The sequence below is a fragment of the Vipera ursinii genome, assembly GCF_947247035.1.
Source record: "Vipera ursinii genome assembly, chromosome: 1".
NCBI classification, from domain to species: Eukaryota; Metazoa; Chordata; class Lepidosauria; order Squamata; family Viperidae; genus Vipera; species Vipera ursinii.
In genome coordinates, this window is record NC_139512.1 from 2385721 (window position 1) to 2407232 (window position 21512).

The following is a 21512-nucleotide window of genomic DNA, read 5'->3' on the forward strand; positions in this document are numbered from 1 at the left end:
ACTCTGGGGGGCCATCAAGTTAAAGTTTGCTCAGGGGCTTTCTTGACATGCTCAGGGTAAACAGTTCCAGAGGAGAAGAAATTTGCTTAAAGCAGGGGCCTTCAAACTTGGCCCTTTTATGACTTGTGGACTTCAACTCCCAGAATTCCTCAGCCAGCATCGCTGGCTGAGGAATTCTGGGAGTTGAAGTCCACAAGTCATAAAAGGGCCAAGTTTGAAGGCCCCTGCCTTAAAGGACTGAGGGAAAATTCTGCAATGTTCTTTCTCTCTGTTATTCGTACAACAATCCAGCCATTCTAACTTTCAATCTTCCACTTTTCTGAAACCAGAAAAGGAGCAGCCAACTATTAGAATTTAATTTCAAAAATATTTTATTTGTAGATTTTATTTTACTTTTTATACTGCTTCCTGCATAAACACTTTCAATCTTCCTTATGCCATAGTAGATTTTCGGATTGGCTGAACCATCTTTGCAATGCCAAACAAAACGATATCTGAATGTCATATGACTTTCTGCATAAACTCTGCTACATAAACTCTGTAATGGTACATGGACATTTATGAATGATTTCCCATGCCATGGTAAGTTACGATTTGTGGAACCATGGTTTACTGAATAAACCAGCACGAAAGCTTGAAATTCAGTCATGTTTTCCATCTCCCTGGGTTTTTCCTTTTTGTTTTGAAGTCTTTTGCAGAATTCAGATTTCACTATCTAATGACCTAATATAGGGTTTCTAATATATAAAACTTTTAAATTTTTGAACATTCATGCTGGCACAGTGACTTCTCCTTTCTTATAATACAATTAAATTCTTTCCATCTGAAATGCACTTAATAGGAATGTTTTAGCATAACACTCACTTATAGACAACAAAAGAATTGTAGCAGGTTGCATGGTATAATAGCTCATACTGTTAGTAGGTGAGATGGGAATGATGGGATATGTTTACTGTTCAGGCCAGAATCTGGGTACTGTTTAGGCCAGAAGTGTTGGCTCCATGTATCCCTGATAGAAACGGGTCAGTTTCATCTCCTAAGTGCAAAGAAACCACTTAGTTGTCATTTCTCATGCTGGAGAGCTGGGAGGTGGGTGCTTGGGATGATGTTGCCGTGGCAACCAATATTAGCCAGGCAACAGGATGCTCTGGGAGAGTGCAACAGCAAAGGAAAGGCTAAGATGAGCCTTGTTTCAGAAATAAATATACCCCAGAGGTGCAAAGCAAAAAGGAGAAGAAGGAGGAAGGTTGGGAAATGTGGTCTTGTTAATGGCTGCCTTCCCGCTCATTTTCTCCTGCTATCGTTTGGATCTGTAGGGCCTCTGGCTGAGCTACTAGACAACTGGTGGGCTGGTGGAACTCAGAGCTACACCTGTCTTATCCTGCAAGAACTGTGCCAAGAGGAACCTTCATGGGAACTGGGGGCAATGGCAGAGGTTGAGAAGCACTGGGCTAGAATCAACTTCCTGTTCTTCTGTTTATCAAGAAATGCTGGGGGAAAAAATGAAGCTTTAGGAAAGGCTTCAAAGCTGTGCCTAGAGATAGAGCTTCTAGTGCAGCTGCAATTTAGATTTTTTTTTTTGAAATGGGTGTTCTTTTATTGTGGTGGCTTCCTCCATGCAACCCTAAGACACAGCGTAGGAATGGAGGCAAATTTCTGTCTGTGAAACTCTGAACCTTGCAGTTCTTGCGGCCTGACTTCAAGATTGCGTGAACCATGCCTTCCTCCTTTCTTCCCCACCCCCTGCTGGTTTGCTTGAAAAACAGTTTTGGAAATCTCCAAAGTGTGCACGTTCTCTGTAGTCTTTACATTGGACTTATAAAAGCATTGTGCACTATAGCTGTAGGTTCTCCTTACACCACCATCCCGACACCATCGTTAACACAACTTCTTTGGCTTTTCATATGGGCTGGACAAAAGACTTTTTCCAAACTTTTAAGCCTGATTTAAGAAGACAGAGAAGGGGTTTGGTCCAGGTCTCACATCCCCCCCCCCGTGTCATGTTTTCACCTTTGAATCAGAAGAAAGGGATAGCCATATTTTTTAGTGATGAGATAGCCAAGGATTGTATGTGAATGTTCTGCCCTTTACTGGAGAAGTAGTACTTGACTTACAACCACAATAGACCCCCAAATTTCTAAATTTTGATCTTTTTAGCTACAGTTGTTGTAAAACACTATAATTATTAAGTGAATCATGCAGTTGTTAAGTGAATCTGGCTCTACCCTTTCACTTTGCTTATCGAAAGCCAGCTGGGATGACATGACCCTGGGACAGTGCAACTGTTTGTTATAAATACACGCCAGTTGTCAAGCGCCTGAATTTTGATCATGTTGAGCATGCTGCAATGGTCGTAAGTGTGAAAGCCGGTCATAAAGTCATTTTTTTCAGTGCCGTTTTAATTTTGAATGGTCGCTAAACGAATGATTGTAAGTCAAGGAGTACCTGTAACCTCTCTCTCCAGCAGTCTGCAGACCCCTGACTTCCCAAGTTTCTAATCCCAAGAAAAGACGTAGAAGGGGTCTCTTCATATGGGTAGTACAGTGTACAGTAGTACTTCAGTACAGTGATGTCCTGTCTTTAAGAAACTGTTGGGAGAATGTTTTCCACTCCCCAGGGTCCTTTAGAGAAATGGTCCACCCAATTTCTTTGCTCCAACTAGATGGAAAGAATTCTAAAAGGCTGTTTAAGTTCAGCTGTTCTTTTTGTATTTCACAAAAGACAGAGAACCGAAAACTGGAAATTTGGTTTTGTCATGAAAACCTGGACCTTGGCCACAGGACAGCGAAGCTCTGGCCTCAAGAAGATCTGAAATTAAGCAAGAGAAAGTTTATACAGCTCACACTGAGTTAGGGACTCTCTTGCTATCTCCCCTAAGCAGAAATTATTCTTTAACCTTCTTTTCCAGCCCACAAGTGACTTTCTTTAGACAGCAAGCCATTTGTTGCGTTGTTTCCTTTCCCCTGCTTGGCTGGAAGGCTCCAAGTCACTGGCTGGAAATAAATTTTTACAGCCCCCTTCTGTGAAAGATGTTGACGTAAGGAGCACCAAGTGGGTGGCTGGAGGGGAGATGGATAGAAGGGTTTCTACCTCACCAGCTTTATTTTACACACACACAAACACACACACACACATACACACACACACACACACCACCTGCTTAAAACGGTGGTGGTCAGCAAATGTGAGCCTCCCTGAGAATGCCAGAAGTTTGGCAGTGATGGGCCTTCCATGATCTCAACCAAGGAAAGTCCAGTGGAAAAACAATTGCAGCGTTGGAACAAAAACCTTCATGGAGATGCTTGATGTGTGTGTGTGTGTGTGTGTGTGTGCATTCTAAACTGCTGACGGATTTTGTTTGGTGTCGCTCACGCAGTAACTCTGGAACAGTAAAACAAGGTGCCAAGTGTGACTAACAGGATGTGAGATGGGTGCGTGTGTGATTGTTCATTTCACATAACTCCCAAATGTTGCTGCTGCCTGACGAGTAAAATGAAGCCACTTGGCGATAAACTGCCTGGAGTTGCTGGGAGTTGGGCAGCATATCAATTTAATAGATGATGGTGTTGATGAGGATGAGGAGGAGATGATGATGATGATGATGATGATGATGATTTTCAAAAGACAAGCAAGCCAGGAGTAGCTCTGCTCATTTCTAAATGTCATTGCCAGACTCCACAGAAACTTGGGCAGAACAAAACATCTTCAGAAGTATCCAGCTAGAGAACTCCGAGCCAAGCCCATTTATCATAGCTAGAGGCCCAAAAGTAGGATCCACCTCTCTGGGTTAGGCTGTTTCTCAATAGTGAGGTTCTAATTAGCTCTCTCTCTCTCTCTTTATATATTTTTTTGCTTTAGAAAAATAGAACTTATATTTGCCAATTGCCACAAATTTCCCCCCCTAAAACCACTACTTGTGCCAAAGCGCAGTCCAGCAGCAAAATACTCTGGAAATAAAGTCGAGACCTTCCTGATTGCTACATGGACACATCCATGATGTTTTCCAGATCTCAGTGGAGAAGTAGTTTGGCATTGTCCTGTCCTGGAATGTTTTCCACCTTCAAGTCTGGCCTACAGTCCTGGAATTTCCTGCAGAAATATCACCCCAATACTAACTGGAGCCGATCTTCAGAAATAAATCAACAAAAAGTGTTTTGGAATATTTGCGTGCCTAAAAGTACAACAGGATGCATCCCTTTACAGTAGCCATATTTTTCCCCAGGGACTGAATTATGCTACCCCCATGTTCTGGGGGAGGGATGTAGACAGGTGCTATGTTCCCCCCCCACCCTGCACATCTGGAATCACATAATTTAAAGCTTGGAAAGGATCTTGGAAATCATCTAGTTTGGGGAGTCTCCAGACTTGTCAGTTTTAAGACTTGTGGACTTCAACTCCCAGAATTCCTCAGCCAGGCATGTAATTTATATACTTTCAACAAATAAAAAAGGTAAAGGTAAAGGTTCCCCCGCACATGCGTGCTAGTCGTTTCCAACTCTAGGGGCCGGTGCTCATCTCCGTTTCAAAGCCAAAGAGCCAGCGCTTGTCCGAGGACGTCTCCAATATGTTAGTTCACGTGTCAATCTGTAAGTCAATTTAACTGTTCCTATTGTGATGGGTAGTGGGTTCAGGTGTCGTTATCCAAAGAAAAAAAAATACTTTTATTCAATTTTGGATAATTTACCCAGGTTTGAGGGAACAGTGAACTAGTCCATCTCCGCACCTAGGGCAGGAATCCAATATAACTGCTGCAATCCTGTAAAATGGCCATCCAGTCTCTGTTTACACATTACCCATGTGCACCACCTCCCAAGGCAGGCAGTTCTATAGTTGAACAGATCTTGTTGTTATTTCCTGATGTTCAGCCAAAATCTGTTGGTTTTTTTTGGGGTAAGTTAAATTCATTGTTCCTTATCTTAAATCCAAAGCCGGCACTTCACTTACTATGAGACTCAACTTTGCTGAGTTTCAGAGAACACTCCAAAACGGAAATCTTGGATTCCGTTACGAGTAATCCTCGACTTACAACCACAACTGAATCCGAAATTTCTGGTGTTAAGCAAAACAGTTGCGAGTTTTGCCCCATTTTACGAACTTTCTTGCCACAGTTGTTAAGTGAATCATTACAGTTGTTAAGTTAGTAACATGGCTGTTAAATGAATCTGGCTTTGCCACCGCCTTTACTTGCCAGAAGGCCACAAAAGGGGATCACATACGATAAACCCCAAGACGCTGAAACCATACAAAATACAGGCCTGTTGCCAAGCATCCAAATTTTGATCACATGACCATCGGGATGTGCTGCAACTGTCCTAAGTGTGAAAAACTCTCATAAGTTCTTTTTTCCAGTTGTAACTTTGAACGGTCACTAAACAAATGTCTGTCATTCAAGGACTATCTGTTCCATGCTCACCCCCCCCCAGATTCCAATGATTTTTTTGTTCACTTTTTTTTTTCTTATAGGAAGCTTCAGAGCATGCACTGATATACATTTGATTAATGAAGGATTTATTTTCTTCTTCTTGCTGAAGACCCGGTCCTTTTGCAGCCAGTTATGATCAAAGGAAATTGACTCATACCTGCAGCTTAGGGCTTGACCTACTGTATCACTTTACATCAGACATGTCAAACACAAGGCCCGGGGGCCGGATCCGGCCCGCGAAGTGGTTTCATGTGGCCCACGAAGCCATCCTGGAAACAGTGAGGGAATGGCCCCCACTGCCTTGGCCGTGGCCCAGAGACCCTCAGGTCTGTCCCACTCCTGCCCAGGCCCCCATAGGCACCCTTGATGAGAACAATGTAGAGCTGGCCACACCCACCCAGTAGGCCATACGCACTCTAGCCACGCCCACCCAGTAGGCCACGCCCACCCAGGCCACACCCACCCGGCCCCTTGAGGGCAACCGCAATGCTGATGCGGCCCTCAATGAAATTGAGTTTGACACCCCTGCTTTACATAGAAGGATCTCAGGAATTTATTTGCTTGAAAAATAACTAGAAAGTGAACACAGAAATGTGTGATTGAATGTTGTTATTTTTGGTATAGGTCTGGCAGATACTAGATGCAGCACGAATTTCAGTTTTGCTTTTCCTGATGGTGACTTTATATTCATGTAGTATAAAAAAATGGTCAAAGTTTTGTGGATAACAGGGAAGGACTGGGGGTGGGGGGAGAGGTAGCTGCCGGAAAATTGCAAATTCAGTCTCTATCTGTTTGATTCTGCTTATTGTTCAGTTGCATTTTAAAAGGTTGCAATCCTACTTTCCTCTTACAACTCACTGAATTATAGTATACTTACAACTGAATAAACATATGTTAGTAAAATAATGTGCAATTCACAATTTTTCCAAGTATTTGATAAGGAAAAAAGGAGCTTCTGTAAATGATTCTATGCCCATCAGGGAAAATAGGGAATGTTGGGAAAAATTATTGTTGTGTGATAACTGTATAGTGAATGTAATAGAGTACATTTGTAGTAAATGTAAGGCGGCTGATAGCTTATCTAGGAGTAAGCAGCACTGAACTGAATGAATCTGAAAAAGCCTGCAGGTTTTTGGGATAATAGCTGATTTATTTGTTTTCTTCTTCAATGTATATCAGGGGTCTTCAAACTTGGCCCTTTTATGACTTGTGGATTTCAACTCCCAGAATTCCTCAGCCAGCGTGCCTGCCTGAGGAATTCTGGGAGTTGAAGTCCACAAGTCATAAAAGGGCCAAGTTTGAAGACCCCTGATATATATGGTTACCCAATTCAGAATGACTCTGGGCAACTTACTGCAAATTTAAAAACCTCAACTATGAAACATCTATTTATTTATTTATTTATTGAGTTCATATACCGCCCTATTCCCGTAGGACTCAGGGCGGTTTACAAGGCAATTAAAACATAAAATACAAAAGTTAAAATCAGTTAAAACAGTAATTAAATTTAAGCCCTAAAATTAAGTTAAAATCCAATTAAAAATTAAAAACCCCTCAGTCTGGGCCAGACAGCTCGAAGAGCCAGGTTTTCAGGTCCCGGCGAAATGAACGAAGGTCGGGGGCAATCCTACGTTCTGTGGGCAGTTGGTTCCATAGGGCTGGCGCAGCCACAGAGAACGCCCTTCCCCTGGGAATAACCCGCTGGCATTCCTTAACCGGCGGAACCCTGAGAAGGCCCTCCCTGTGGGAGCGCACAGGACGATGGGAAGTTGATGCCAGCAGCAGGTGTTCCCTTAGATAGTCCGGACCCAAGCCATTAAGGGCTTTATAGGTCATCACCAGTACCTTGAATCTCACCCGGAGGGCAACCGGAAGCCAATGCAGCTCACGGAGAAGAGGTGTTACATGGGAGTATCGGGAAGCTCCCATCACAACTCGCGCGGCTACATTCTGCACCAGTTGAAGCCTCCGAGTGGTCCTCAAGGGCAGCCCCATGTAGAGAACATTACAGTAGTCTAACTGGGAGCGCATGAGTGACTGTGCGTAGGGCATCTCGGTCCAGATAGGGCCGCAACTGGCGCACCAGGCGAACCTGGGCAAAAGCCCCCCTGGTCATGGCTCCTATATGATCTTCAAAACTGAGCCGTGAATCCAGGAGGACGCCCAAGTTGTGAGCCCTATCGACGGGGGGTAACACCTCACCCCCCATCGTTAACGATGGAAAAATCTGGTCAGTCCGAGATGCCGGTATGCACAGCCACTCAGTCTTGGCGGGATTGAGATGAAGCCTGTTTCTCCCCATCCAAACCCGGACCGCCTCCAGGCAACGGGACATCACGGCGAGGGCATCACTGGGTTGGTTCAGGGTGGAAAGAAAAAGTTGGGTATCATCAGCGTACTGATGATACCCCACCCTGAAACCACGAATGAGCTCACCCAGCGGCTTCATGTAGATGTTGAACAGGAGTTCAGTTCTCCCAGTTAGCCAGAGCCACTTAAAAACACTCTGGCCCCAAAGCTCTCAGGAATAGCCAGGTCTTTAGCACTTTTTGAAAAAGCCAAGGGTTGGGGACACCTGAATTTGTGTAGGTGTGTGTGGCCAGGTTACTGTTTCATAGGACAAGAGGTGTAATGGAAAAGTCATGCTTGCGGAGCCTATCAAATGGAATTGCTCGATAGAAGGTGTCAGGAACATGCCAATCCTGTCAGATCTAGTGGGAAGGAAAGAATTAACAGCGGACTGGGCTCTCATGAATAACCCAGCCTTATGCTATTAAGGGCTTTATGGTTGATAACTAATACCTCAACATCTATCCAGAAATCTACTGGAAGTCAGTATACGTAGTCCTAGTTTAGTGGCTACAGTTCAGGCTGAAATTCAGTCGTTAAGCGAAGCTGTGGTGTTCCAACACTATAGCACCTTCATTGGTTTTTAAGAAGAGATTGGACAACCATTAGTAGGAAATGGTATACGGTTCCTGCTTGAGCAGGGGGTTGGACAAGAAGACCTCCAAGGTCCCTTCCAACTCTTGTTATTCTGTTGGTGAGTAAAACTGACTCTATTCTTACAATCTTATTTCAGCCTTTCTTTGCTTTACAGAGCTGCGAAGGTCATAGGTGTGAGGATTGTTGCAAAGTTACATTTTATTGCCATCGTAACTGCAAATGGTCACTAAACGTGGCAGTTGCTAAATGAGGAATACCTACACAACTCATAGATTAGGGCTTCAGCCCTAGGCATACTGAGACATGTCCATAACTCCAACACTACTGCATTCTGGGCCACTTACAACTTCCATATGTGGTGGTTGGTCTTCAAGGGCAGCCCTGAGTAGAACGCTTTGCCATAATTCAAAAGGGATGAGTGACCATAACTAGAAAGAGGGAGGCTTCTGATCCAGGAATCAACACAGTGGCTGTGTGAAGGCCACCTGCCCCGAAGCAGCAGCCAGGAATCCAAGAGGATCCCTCAACCTGCATACCAGTTTTGCCTGCAAGAGTCTATTCTTCTATTCAGAACCAAAAAAGAAAAGTCCCCAGTGTAGGGTTAGTCCAGGGGTAGGCAACCTCCGTTCTTTTATGACTCATGGACTTCAACTCCCAGAATTCCTGAGTCAGCATAGCTGACTCAGGAATTCTGGGAGTTGAAGTGCATGAGTCATAAAAGAGCCGAGGTTGCCTACCCCCGGGTTAGTCCTATAATCCACAGCCACTCAGTCTTACTAGAGTTGAGATTCATTTAGATACCGCAGGATGAAGATAAGCAGCTCTCCTTAATGTATTGATGATACTTCTCCCCATGCTGACAGAGGACCTCGCCCAGAGGTTTCCTGTAAAATGGTGAACAAGGAGAGCGAATCTCGGAATCAGAATAGAGCTGGAAGAGGCCTTGGAGGTCATCTAGTCCAATCCTCTGCTCAAGCAGGAGACCCTATGCCATTTCAGACAAGTGACTGTCCAGTCTCTTCTTAAAAACCTCCAGTGATGGAGCGCCCACAATTTCTGAAGGCAAGCTGTTCCAGTGGTTAATTGTCCTCACTGTTAGGAAGTTTCTCCTTAATTCCAGGTTGCTTCTCTCCTTGAGGGCGGGGGCGGGGGAAAGCCCTGAGGAATCCAGAAAAAGAGAACCTCAGAGAATCTCAGAATCTCACACCCCTTATTAACACCAATTGGAACTGGCTTTACAGGAAAGAGAACCACCACAATATCTTTCCCCACCACCCCCAGCTCCATCCCCCCTGAATCAGTCCATGGGATACTATGATTGAGAGCATGCCAAGAATTTTGTGTGTAACCTATGCCTTTACTTCTGCATAGGCATTAAGCATGCAAGAAAAGGTGAGTAGATAGTCCTTGGCTTGTGACCACAATTGAGCCTAAATTTTCCATTGCTAAGCAAGACAATTGGTAGGTCCCCATGAGCTTGAAGTATGGCCTTTCCCCCTCCGTAAGAACTTAGCTTGTTTTACTATGGCCTAGAAATATTTTAAATATTTTAAACCTGCCTTCCCCAAAATGGTCCCCTTAGGGCAGGGTTGGGCAACTAGGGCAACTTTACAACTGTGGACTTCAACTCCCAGAATTCCTAAGCGAGCCATTATAGGAGTTGAAGTCCATAGGTCACAAAGTTGCCATAGTTGCCCACCTCTGCCTTAGGATATGTTAAACTCCTAGAATTTCCAATCACCATGGCTTCAGGTTCTTCTGAAGATGCCTTTGTTTCCTTGTGTCTGGATTTCTGCATTTCAATCTACCTGGGGCTACTCTTGAAGACTATCAGGAAACTAATATGCAAAATACTTCCATCTGTCTGTTTATCTGTCTATCTAACTATTTATGTATCTATATCACAGAAGAAAAATGATACTACACTAATAGGATCTAAAAGTAAATAAGAATATATAGTATATAATATAATAAATAAAAAGAATATAAAAAGTAAAAAATGAGTATTCAGACTTAATTAATGGTGTGGTTATACAAATGATAGCACAAAATTGGGCAATTTGAGAAGATATTTTTTGAGTTCTTGTCCAAAAGAATTCTTTGCCTGGAAGTTTCTTCAAGATCAGATAAATCTAGAGTCTTTTTGTAGTCTAGAGTCCTTTTGTAGGAAACAGTGTAAAAGCAAATGGCCTAGAGTTTCTATTGAGTCATCACCATATGGAGAGATATAGGGACACTCATAAGGCCAAGGCCTTATGAAATTTCAGAACTGTGATGGATGATAAACAAGAGTCTAGAATGTGATAAATAATGGGGTTTGTCACCTTGCTGAAATGTGTGTGCATCTCCTTGCTGAAATTTGTTTGGAGATCTATATCCTAGGACAGTGATGGCGAGCTTTTCAGAGACGGAGTGCCCAAACTGCAACCCAAAACCCACTTATGTATTGTCAGGTGTCGGGTGGGTGTGGCCCATTGGGTGGGCATGGCTGCAGTGGTAACAGCAGACTGGGTGGGACTAAAAAGTTCAATCAGTCAATTCCAACTTTGCAAGATCTTTTTTTCCTGCGAGAAGATGAAATTGATTGAACCTTTTTTTTTTTGCACATGGCAGCAGAGGCCTAAAGCGAAAAGGTTTTATAAAACGCAGCTGAAGGCCTAGGACGACGGCATGCGTGCCCACAGAGAGGGTTCTGCATGCCACCTGTGGCACCCGTGCCACAGGTTTGCCACCACGGTCCTAGGGTGTTTGCTTTTTTAGGGTAGTTCTGGCATTGACAAAACCTAATGAGAACAGACTTTCTACAGAGAAGTCCTGTAGATGAATCTTATCCAGGGCTTTTTTGAGCCATTACATTTAAGATGATCTCTAAGTACTAATGAGGCTGCCCTTATTTGGGGGTTGTGTTGCTGTTCCACAGACGTCAAAAGATACCCTATATCAGGCGTGTCAAACTTGCAACGTCCTGTGATGTGTTGCGACGTATCGTGACTTTTTTTCCCATTGTCGGCAATGGGGTGAGAGTGGTTTCACTATGATGCATCCGGCCCGCGGGCCGGCAGTTTGACACCCCTGCCCTATATCATTAGACTTATTTTTTCCCCAGTCAGCCCTACTCTATCTTTTGGACCGGTATGTCAGCAATGTCCACCATCTTCCCAAATCACAGAGCACTTTTGATTTCAGCATTCCTCCAATGGCCACCAAAACTGGGCATGTTTCTCAATGGCCCGTGCCTGATATTGGCATCTCCAGTTGCCAGCTTCTATAACTGCCGCTCACGATAAGGCTACAGACTCTTACCTGGAAAAAATCCAGAGAACCATTATATGTAGCATTTTGAATACGTAGCACATTATGCATTTGACATGTCAGTTTTCTGGAAGGTACATATGGTTGTGTACCTATTTTAAATGGTGCATGGTAGCTTCTTGCAGTAGATTTTCTTCTCTGTACCTAATGTGGGCTTGTTCTATTTTACTGTTCATACATGGTGGTGATGACCTATAAAGCCCTAAATGGCTTGGGTCCAGGATATCTGAGGGAACACCTGCTGCCGGCATCAAGCTCCCTTTGTCCTGTGCGCTCCCACAGGGAGGGTCTTCTCAGGGTACCGCCGGTAAAAGATTGCCGGCGGGTAATGCCCAGGGGGAGGGCCTTCTCTGTGGGCGCGCCTGCCCTTTGGAACCAGCTACCCGTAGAGCTCAGGACTGCCCCTGACCTTCGTTCATTCCACTGGGACCTGAAAACCTGGCTCTTTGAGCTTTCTGGCCTGGAGTGAGAGTATTAATTGGGGTTTTAATTGGATTTTAATTGGGGTTTTATATTTATTCAAGGTTTAAATGTAATCATTTTAACCACTTCGCCACCCTTATCGCGTCCGCAGATAATCGCCCGGCCGCCCTGTTTAGGGTGACTCGCTCCCTCCTGAATCAGGAGGTGAGGGAGGATCCCTTGCAGGGTCGTGCCGAGGAGTTTAACCAGCATCTGTCGGACAAAATCGCTCGGATTCGGACCGGTCTGGACTCTGACTGGGCAGAGTCTGTCGAGCAGGACACGGGCGGTCTTGTCGATATCACCTGGGAGGAGTTTGATTCTGTGACTCCGGAGGAAGTGGGCAGGATCATGGGGAGGCTGAGCACCACCACATGTTTATTGGACCCGTGCCCTTCCTGGCTGGTCTATGCAGCCCGGGAGAGGACACGCAGCTGGTTCCAGGCAGTTATATCGGCTTCTTTGAGCGAGGGCAGCTTCCCCGCCGTCTTGAAAGAGGCGGTGGTGAGGCCTCTCCTCAAGAAGCCTGCCTTGGACCCAGCTGTATTGAACAACTTTCGTCCTGTCTCCAACCTTCGCTTTCTTGCGAAGGTTGTTGAGAGTGTGGTGGCACATCAGCTCCCCCTGGTCCTGGATGAAGCGGATTATCTAGACCCGTACCAATCGGGTTTCAGGCCCGGGTACAGCACGGAGATGGCATTGGTCGCGCTGGTGAATGATCTCTGGAGGGCTCGGGACAGGGGGCATTCCTCTGTTCTGGTCCTATTAGACCTCTCAGCGGCTTTCGATACCATCGACCATGGTATCTTGCTGCGGCGTCTCAGGGGATTGGGAGTGGGAGGCACGGTTTTACAGTGGTTCTCCTCCTATCTCCAGGGACGTTCGCAGTCGGTATTGGCAGGAGGGCAGAGGTCGACCGTGAGGTCTCTCATTTGTGGAGTTCCTCAGGGGTCGGTCCTCTCGCCTCTCCTGTTCAACATCTATATGAAACCGCTGGGTGAGATCATTCGTGGTTTTGGAGTTGGGTATCATCAGTATGCTGATGATACCCAGCTTTTCCTTTCAACCCCAAACCACCCCAGTGATGCCCTCACCGTGATGTCCCGTTGCCTGGAGCCGGTTCGGGTCTGGATGGGGAGGAACAGACTTCAACTCAACCCCGACAAGACCGAGTGGCTTTGCATACCTTCATCCCAGGTTTATTCGGACATTCCACCTCTCGCTATGGGGGGTGAATTATTACCCCCCGTAGATAGGGCTCGCAACTTGGGAGTCCTCCTAGATTCACGGCTCACCCTGGAAGACCACATAGGAGCTGTGACTAGGGGGGCTTTCGCCCAGGTTCGCCTGGTGCGCCAGTTGCGGCCCTATCTAAGCCGGGATGATCTATGCACGGTCACTCATGCGCTCGTGACCTCTCGACTAGACTACTGCAACGCTCTCTACATGGGGCTGCCCTTGAGGACCACCCGGAAGCTCCAACTGGTTCAGAATGCAGCCGCAAGAGTTGTGTTGGGAGTCTCCCGATACTCCCACGTTACACCTCTGTTCCGCGAGCTGCATTGGTTACCGGTTGCCTTCCGGGTGAGATTCAAGGTACTAGTAATGGTATTCAAAGCCCTACATGGCAGGGGGCCGGAGTACCTGAGGGAACACCTGCTGCCGGCATCGACTTCCCTCCGCCCTGTGCGTTCCCACAGAGAGGGCCTCCTCAGGGTGCCACCGGTCAGAGAATGTCGACTGGTGGCCCCCAGGGGGAGAGCCTTCTCTGTGGGCGCCCCGGAGCTATGGAATCAGCTACCGGTTGAGCTCCGGACGGCGCCCGACCTTCGCTCCTTTCGCCGTGAGCTAAAAACATACTTTTTTGAACAAGCTGGCCTGGCCTGATGAAGGGATTGGGGGGGGGGGTTGTTATGGTTATCTTATTGAGTTTTAAAGATGTATTTTAGTATGTGGGCATTTATTTAATCTTGTTTTAACTTTTGTAATCTGTATTTTTATTCTTGCCCTGTTCACCGCCCTGAGTCCTTCGGGAGAAGGGCGGTATAGAAATAGTATTAAATAAATAAAATAAATAAACTGTTCTTAATTTTTGTAATTGTTGTATTGTTATTTTAAAAACCTTGTGAACCGCCCTGAGTCCTACAGGAGAAGGGCGGTATATAAGTCTAATAAAGATAAAGATAAAGATAGATGGCAGCAAAGAGAAACGAGAGACTCGTAACTCTCATCTATGGTTCATTTGGATTTTGGCAGCCCAGCTCAAGTAACCCGAACTAGACAAACAATTGGAGGAACTAGGAGTAGATGATCCCATTCACCCCATCCTGCCAATTTCTTCATCCTTGTTCTTTTTCCCATGTATCTGTGCTTGTTTTAAAGTCCAGGAGCAGGCCGGGCTTTCTCTCTCTCTCTCTCTTTTTGGCTACCCTTTTGGCATGAGAGGAGGCTTCCCCACCCTCCAGAACAATACACAGGCCAAAACCCCCAAGAGCACCAAGAAGGAAGTGCCTGTTTTTAGCAACAAAAAAAAAAGTGTAGAAAGGAGGGAAAATCGGGTCAGAAGCCAAGGAAGGAAATGGCCATTAAGTGTCTGTCTGTTGCATCCAGTGAGTTTTGATACACCATCTGTGCCCCCTCAAAGGAACACTCCCCCTCCAACATCTCTGCAATACTCGGGCACATATCTGTAGAGGCTGCTTAACTGTAGACAGACACAAAATGTCTTTATTGTTTACTAAGCAATACTTTTTATATTCTTAAAAGTGATGCATGACTGATCAATAGATCAGGGATAGATACGCCTTTTGCTCCTTTTTAAAGAATTCTTCAACTTTGCTTTGTTGACACTGAGAATTTTTTATTCCACCCTTCTTGCTTGAATGCACAACATTCTTGCAAACAGTTCTCTTCCATTTACAGGTAGTCCTTGACTTACAACAGTTCATTTAGTGAGCATTCAAAGTACAACAGCACTGAAAAAGGTGACTTATGACCGTTTTTCACACTTACAACCCACTGTAAACATCCCCTTGGTCATGTGATCACATTTATGACCTTCTGACAAGCAAAGTCAATGGGGAAGCCAGATTCACTTAACAACTGTGTTACTAAGTTAACAACTGCAATGATTCACTTAACAACAGTGGTAAGAAAGGTCGTGAAGTGGGGCAAAATTCACTTAACAACCATTGAGGTTAGCAACAGAAATTTTGTGCTCAATTGTACGTCGAACAGAAATTCAGTTAATCCACCCCTAAGATGAGAACTAAATGATTGACTCCCACCCTGTCTACTAAGCTTGTCTGTCTTCGTTCCTTTCAATTTTTTTCCCCTCTGATTGACAGATATAATAATAGGAGAAGATAGAGAAGTGGCAGGAAGGTCTACAAAAGGACAATGACATATTCTGGATCTTTAAAAATAAGTACTTATAAGGTTCTACAGAATGCTGAGTATTAACAAAAGTCATCTGGAGGTGACCAAGTTCCTGTTTAGAGTTGTGTCTGTTCTCCAGTGTTCATTATCATCATGTGGAGGATTTCCCCACTGCAACTTCCTACATGTCATAAATATCATTGTAAATAGGATGGAAAGAACTCGAATTAGGCCAGTGTGAATAGGGATTAGTAGGTAAAATTGACAAAACTGTCTGTCCAAGCTTTGGAATCCTTGACTTGTAAAAAAAAATAGTAATTAGTCATGTTTGTGGTTTTCTCTTTCTTTCTTTCTCTCTCTCTCTCTCTCCCTCCCTTCCTATCCCTCCCTTTTAACAGATATATGCAGGCCAGTACAATTCTGTTCTAAAAATCCATTTTTATTAATACATACATACATATACATATACATATACATATGCATATACATATACATATGTATATGTACCATACTTCTCCTTCATTGACTATGCTAAAGCCTTTGATTGTGTGGATCATAACAAACTGTGGCAAGTTCTTAAAGAGATGGGAGTACCAGACCATCTTATTTGTCTCTTGAGAAACCTATATGCGGGTCAAGAAGCAACAGTGAGAACTGGACACGGAACCACTGATTGGTTCAAAATTGGGAAAGGAGTCCTGCAAGGCTGTATACTGTCGCCCTGCCTATTTAACTTATATGCAGAGCACATCATGAGAAAGGCAGGGCTAGATGAATCAAAAGTTGGAATTAAGATTGCCGGAAGAAATATCAACAACCTAAGATACGCAGATGATACCACTCTAATGGCAGAAAGTGAAGAAGAACTAAAGAGCCTCTTGTTGCAGGTGAAGAAGGAGAGTGCAAAACTTGGGTTGAAACTTAACATTAAGAAAACCAAGATCATGGCATCTGGCCCTCTCAATTCCTGGCAAATAGATGGGGAAGAAATGGAGGTAGTGACAGATTTTATTTTCCTGGGCTCCAAGATCACTGCAGATGGGGACTGTAGCCAAGAAATTAAAAGACGCTTGCTCCTGGGGAGGAAAGCCATGGCAAATCTAGACAGCACACTAAAAAGCAGAGACATCACCCTGTCAACAAAAGTGCGTATAGTCAAGGCAATGGTCTTCCCAGTTGCAATGTATGGCAGTGAAAGTTGGACCATAAGAAAGGCTGAGCGCCAAAGAATTGAGGCCTTTGAACTGTGGTGCTGGAGAAGACTCCTGCGAGTCCCTTGGACTGCAAGGCGATCAAACCGGTCAGTCCTAGAGGAGATCAATCCTGACTGCTCTTTAGAAGGCCAGATCCTGAAGCTAAAACTCAAATACTTTGGCCACCTAATGAGAAGGAAGGACTCACTGGAGAAGAGCCTAATGCTGGGGAAGATCGAGGGCAATAGAAGAAGGGGACGACAGAGAATGAGGTGGCTGGATGGAGTCACTGAAGCAGTAGGCGTGAGCTTAAATGGACTCCAGAAGATGGTAGAGGACAGGAAGGCCTGGAGGAATGTTGTCCATAGGGTCGCGATGGGTCGGACACGACTTCGCAGCTAACAACAACAACAACAAATACATATACATATACATATACATATACATATACATACATACATACATACATACATACATACATACATATATATATATATATATATATATATATATGTGTGTGTGTGTGTGTGTGTGTGTGTGTGTGTGTGTGTGTGTGGATGTTTGGTCATTCAGGTTTTTTCCCGCGTAGAACTAAAGGTGTAGGAGCAACGTTTCGACGAAATCCCATCCATCATCATCAGGCTGATGATGACGGATGGGATTTCGTCGAAACGTTGCTCCTACACCTTTAGTTCTACGCGGGGAAAAACCCGAATGACCAAACATCCACATACAAACACCCGCGAAAACCTCAGAAAACACACACACACACACACACACACACACACACACACACACACACACACACATATATATATATATATATATATATATATATATATATATATATATATATATATATATGCATCACACATACAGTACAGGTTAAAAAGGGAAAGGGCATTGATTTTACAGTTATGCCTCTATCTTGATCTTTTTTAGTTTTTTTACTTCCTATAATTTAATTCATATTTTTTTGTAATCTTATAGATAAAAAGGAAATGGAAAAGGCAATGGTTTGATCAAATTGTGCACCTTTATGTTGGGATTGTTCATAGGATATTTTATAAATTTTAATGTCTGTCTTGTTCTGTTTAATTGTTAATTGCCCTTCACTTTTACATTTTTCTTTTCTTGGTCTTAAAAATCTTAAAACATTGTGAAGGAGCTGTCTACCCAGACAATTGTGACTGTTGAGTAGATGAAAAGCAAAAGAAATCAAAGCTCAATTAAAAATGAAGGTTAGAACCACCTGAAGCCTTTTTCAAAGCCATTGACTTACATAGAGATCTTGGCTATAGCTGCCTCTTTGTCTCTACTCTTAAAAATTCTGCAGACGCTTGTAATTACTATGCCAGGTCTGTGCTTGGTTTAAGGCCCAGTACGTGGCTATTAGCCCCAAATGCTATGGTAGTTAGCAGATGTTTGTGTGGGTGCATCAATCAAAATAATAAAATGTTAGGTCAACTATGAAAGAAGGATCCTTGGACCAAAACAGGATCTTATAATTATCATATAATATTATCTGCATAAACCTGGGTAGATTTACAAGAGACATTCATCTTATCTTAATGGGACTTATGAAGCTGCATTGGGGTAGATGCTTACTCTGTGCTACCCTATAGTTATAATGGAGACCATTGTAATCCTGGGACAAGGCCAAGAACAAAAGATTTATGTAGCTGGACAATGCAAACAACTCACAACTGGAGTACCTTTGAAAACATGAGACCCATGACTGAGCCTTACAGAATCAGCAGGGAATTGGACTAGAAGGCTTGCAAGATCCTTTCCTACCCTTTAATTCTATGAAATTGATCTTTTGCCAATCGCAACTACCTATTTATTTGGGGGGGGCACATCTCCAAATGAAGAGCCTTTTTTATTTTTGAAGAAGTTGTGTCCAGGTTATATCCTGCATCCAGAAGCTTGCTTTCTCGGGAGGACGGATTATGCTTGAGTCTAATGAAAGCTTTTCATCATGCTGACTTCCTATTTAATTATTTCATTATTATGAAAAGAATGGTGGGAGAAAGAGGTTCAGCAGGAACCTCCTCGTTTCTCAGACTGTAAAGTAGGCAGCAGGAGATCTGTGCTTTCAGACTCACAAGATTTTGTTAATGAAGCCTTAAAATAAAATAGAATTAACTCATCTGGTCATGCTTCCTGTCTGGTCTGCCTGGGAAGACTGACATCAATATTGGAAGACTGAAAGTGCAAATCTCCTACTGTCTCCTTTGTAGCTTGAGAATAGCAATAACAACAGCACTTAGACTTACATACCGCTTCACAGTGCTTTACAGCCTTCTCTAAGCGGTTTACAGAGTCTGCATATTGCCCCCCACAATCTGGGTCCTCATCTTACTGAGAATGGAAAGCTGAGTCAACCTTGAGCCGGTGAGAATCGAACTGCCAGAAGTAGCATGCAGTACTAAATTCTAACCACTTCACCACAGTGGCTCTTGAAACTAGGGACGGTCCCTTCTGAACCTCTTTCTCCATCCATTATGCAACTGTGGGCTATGCCCTCTCTTATCTGACTGTTACCTAGGCAGCATTTCTTCCCGCATCCTTCAAGATCTTTCTCGCATGCCATTACAATGTACTATAAAGCAGGAGCTAAGCGTTCATCACAGAAAGTTGGAGGAAAGCCCACCTTGAAATGTAGGCAGACAGAACTTTGGAAGATATGTGGGGGTGGGAATAATCGGGCATCAATAGGTGAATTTTTTATCTTTTCTTTCTTTCTTTCAGGATCATTGAAACAAGCACGATTCAGCAGGAGAGGCTCCAGGCTATAGCGGTAGGTTGTTCTTGCATTGAATCATATTTGTACCTCCTTATAATTATATCCGCTACATTTGCTTAATAGTGCTAAGCACTTTCGAAACTTTCATGTTTTTGAAATGTAAAGTATTACACCAGAGTTCTAAGCAGCTCTATTAGGTAAGTATTAGCATCCTGATGACTCAACTTTGGTTGAATGACAGGGTAAACTTTTCACCAGTAAGACTGTGGAATGAGTGTACACTCATTGGGTTTTTCCTGAAGCACCAAGATGGCAGGGCATTAATATTACACTTGTGGAGTCAATTGACATAACTTGATCCCCAGAAAAAATAAAATAAAATTCAAACAGGAGAGGGGGTAGATTAAAACGATGCTTTAATTATTATTTGCCAATGAAAAAACAGGCCAGAAGGCTGCCTGGTTGTTGTATTGAGCTAATAATTGTCAATTACAGGCAGAAAACAAGCTGGCCGGGTGATTGATCCATACTTTGACAGCAAGCAGGGAAGATGTGCTGTTTGTAGCATCTGAGCATGCCTAGTACCATTGCTACACAAGTCTCACCCTGCAGCAGTGTCAAATGAAGGAGGGGCTTGTGTGGTGATGTCACTGATGTATAGAGTTTTCCAACCTTGTTGGATTTTGCTGAAAGATACTTTGGTGTTGGATGTTGGGCATTAATGGTGAGGTCAGTGTAGGAGAAGAGCAGGCAGAAGTGGGAGGTGGAGTTAAATGCACTATCAATTTAGAGTCTTTGTTTGCCACAAAAAAATCCAAGTCTCCCCCCACTTTAATTCTGTTCACCCTTATTGAGCGCTAATTTAGTGCTGGCCAGTACTTGACATGTCTGGTGTATAGGCTTGAATCATTCTTATATGTTGCAACTTACAAATGGTCCTGATTCTTTGTGCTGGACGTTAGGCCTTGTGAAAGACCCACCTCAGGTCCTACAGTGTATGATTCCCAGTGCCCTTTTCCAGAATAGTGGCTTAGGTCTGAAGAGTTTTGAGCTTCAAGACTTCTTTCTGGGAAAAACCAGTAAGGTAGCCCCCCCTCCCCCAAATATTAAAGGACTCTTCCAACAGTTCCATGAAAATAGTATTTGATCAAAATGGCCTCTATGCCTGCTCCTGGTTGTTATTGGGGTTTGGAGTCCTGATGTTGTGTATGTGTGTGTGTGAGAGAGAGAGAGGAAGGGGGAAGGGGGAGAGAGAGAGGGAGAGGGAGGGCTGAGAGAGGGGAGAGGGAAAGGGAGAGTGGGAGAAAAAGTGGGAGAAAGAGAGAATGGGAGGGAGGGACAGAGAGAGAGAGAGAGAAGGGAAGCGCAAGTAATAATAATAATAATAAAGTTGGAAGGGATCTTGGAGGTCATCTAGTCCAACCCCCTGCTCAGGCAGGAAACCCTATACCATTTCGGACAAATGGCTGTCCAGTCTCTTCTTAAAAACTTCCAGTGATGGAGCATTCACAACTTCTGGAGCCAGGTTGTTCCACTGGTTAATTGTTCTGTCAAAAAAAATTATCCTTAGTTCTAGGTTGCTTCTGTCCTTGATTAGTTTCCATCCGTTGCTTCTTGTCCTGCCTTCAGGCGCTTTGGAGAATAGCTTGGCTCCCTCTTCTTTGGGCCAGCCCCTGAGATACTGGAACACTGTTATCATGTCCCTCCTCGTCCTTCTCTTCATTAAACTAGACATACCCAATTCCAGCATCCATTCCTTATATGTTTTAGCCTCCAGTCCCCTAATCATCATCAGCTTTACTAAACAAATTATGAAGGGAATGAATATCAGAGTCCTTCAGGCTTAATTCCAAAGCTGCAGATCTGTTGCCTGCTTTTCCTGGGATCAATAGATGCTGCTGTTTGGAAAAACAATCTGGCTGGTAACCCACAAAGCAAGGATTCATTCTGACTAGGAAGAAGAGGATGCAAACTCTGCTTACAACCACCCTTCACAAAGTTTGTTTGGTTCAGACTCCTTGAGGTTCACAGAGGTAGTTTCCAAATTATT

General features: G+C 44.0%; 2 protein-coding genes across 3 annotated transcripts in view; one reads left to right on the forward strand and one right to left on the reverse strand.

The window, feature by feature from the left end:
- Positions 1-21512, reverse strand: part of LOC310632727 (uncharacterized protein) — a 474991-nt gene that overhangs the window by 51177 nt on the left and 402302 nt on the right. The window lies entirely within an intron of this gene.
- PALM (paralemmin) overlaps positions 1-21512 on the forward strand; it is an 89232-nt gene that overhangs the window by 16557 nt on the left and 51163 nt on the right. For both annotated transcript variants that reach the window (XM_083349942.1, XM_083349943.1), the window contains exon 2: positions 19468-19516. In XM_083349942.1, coding sequence (XP_083206068.1) covers positions 19468-19516 — 49 coding nt within the window. The remainder of the gene's footprint in view (positions 1-19467; positions 19517-21512) is intronic.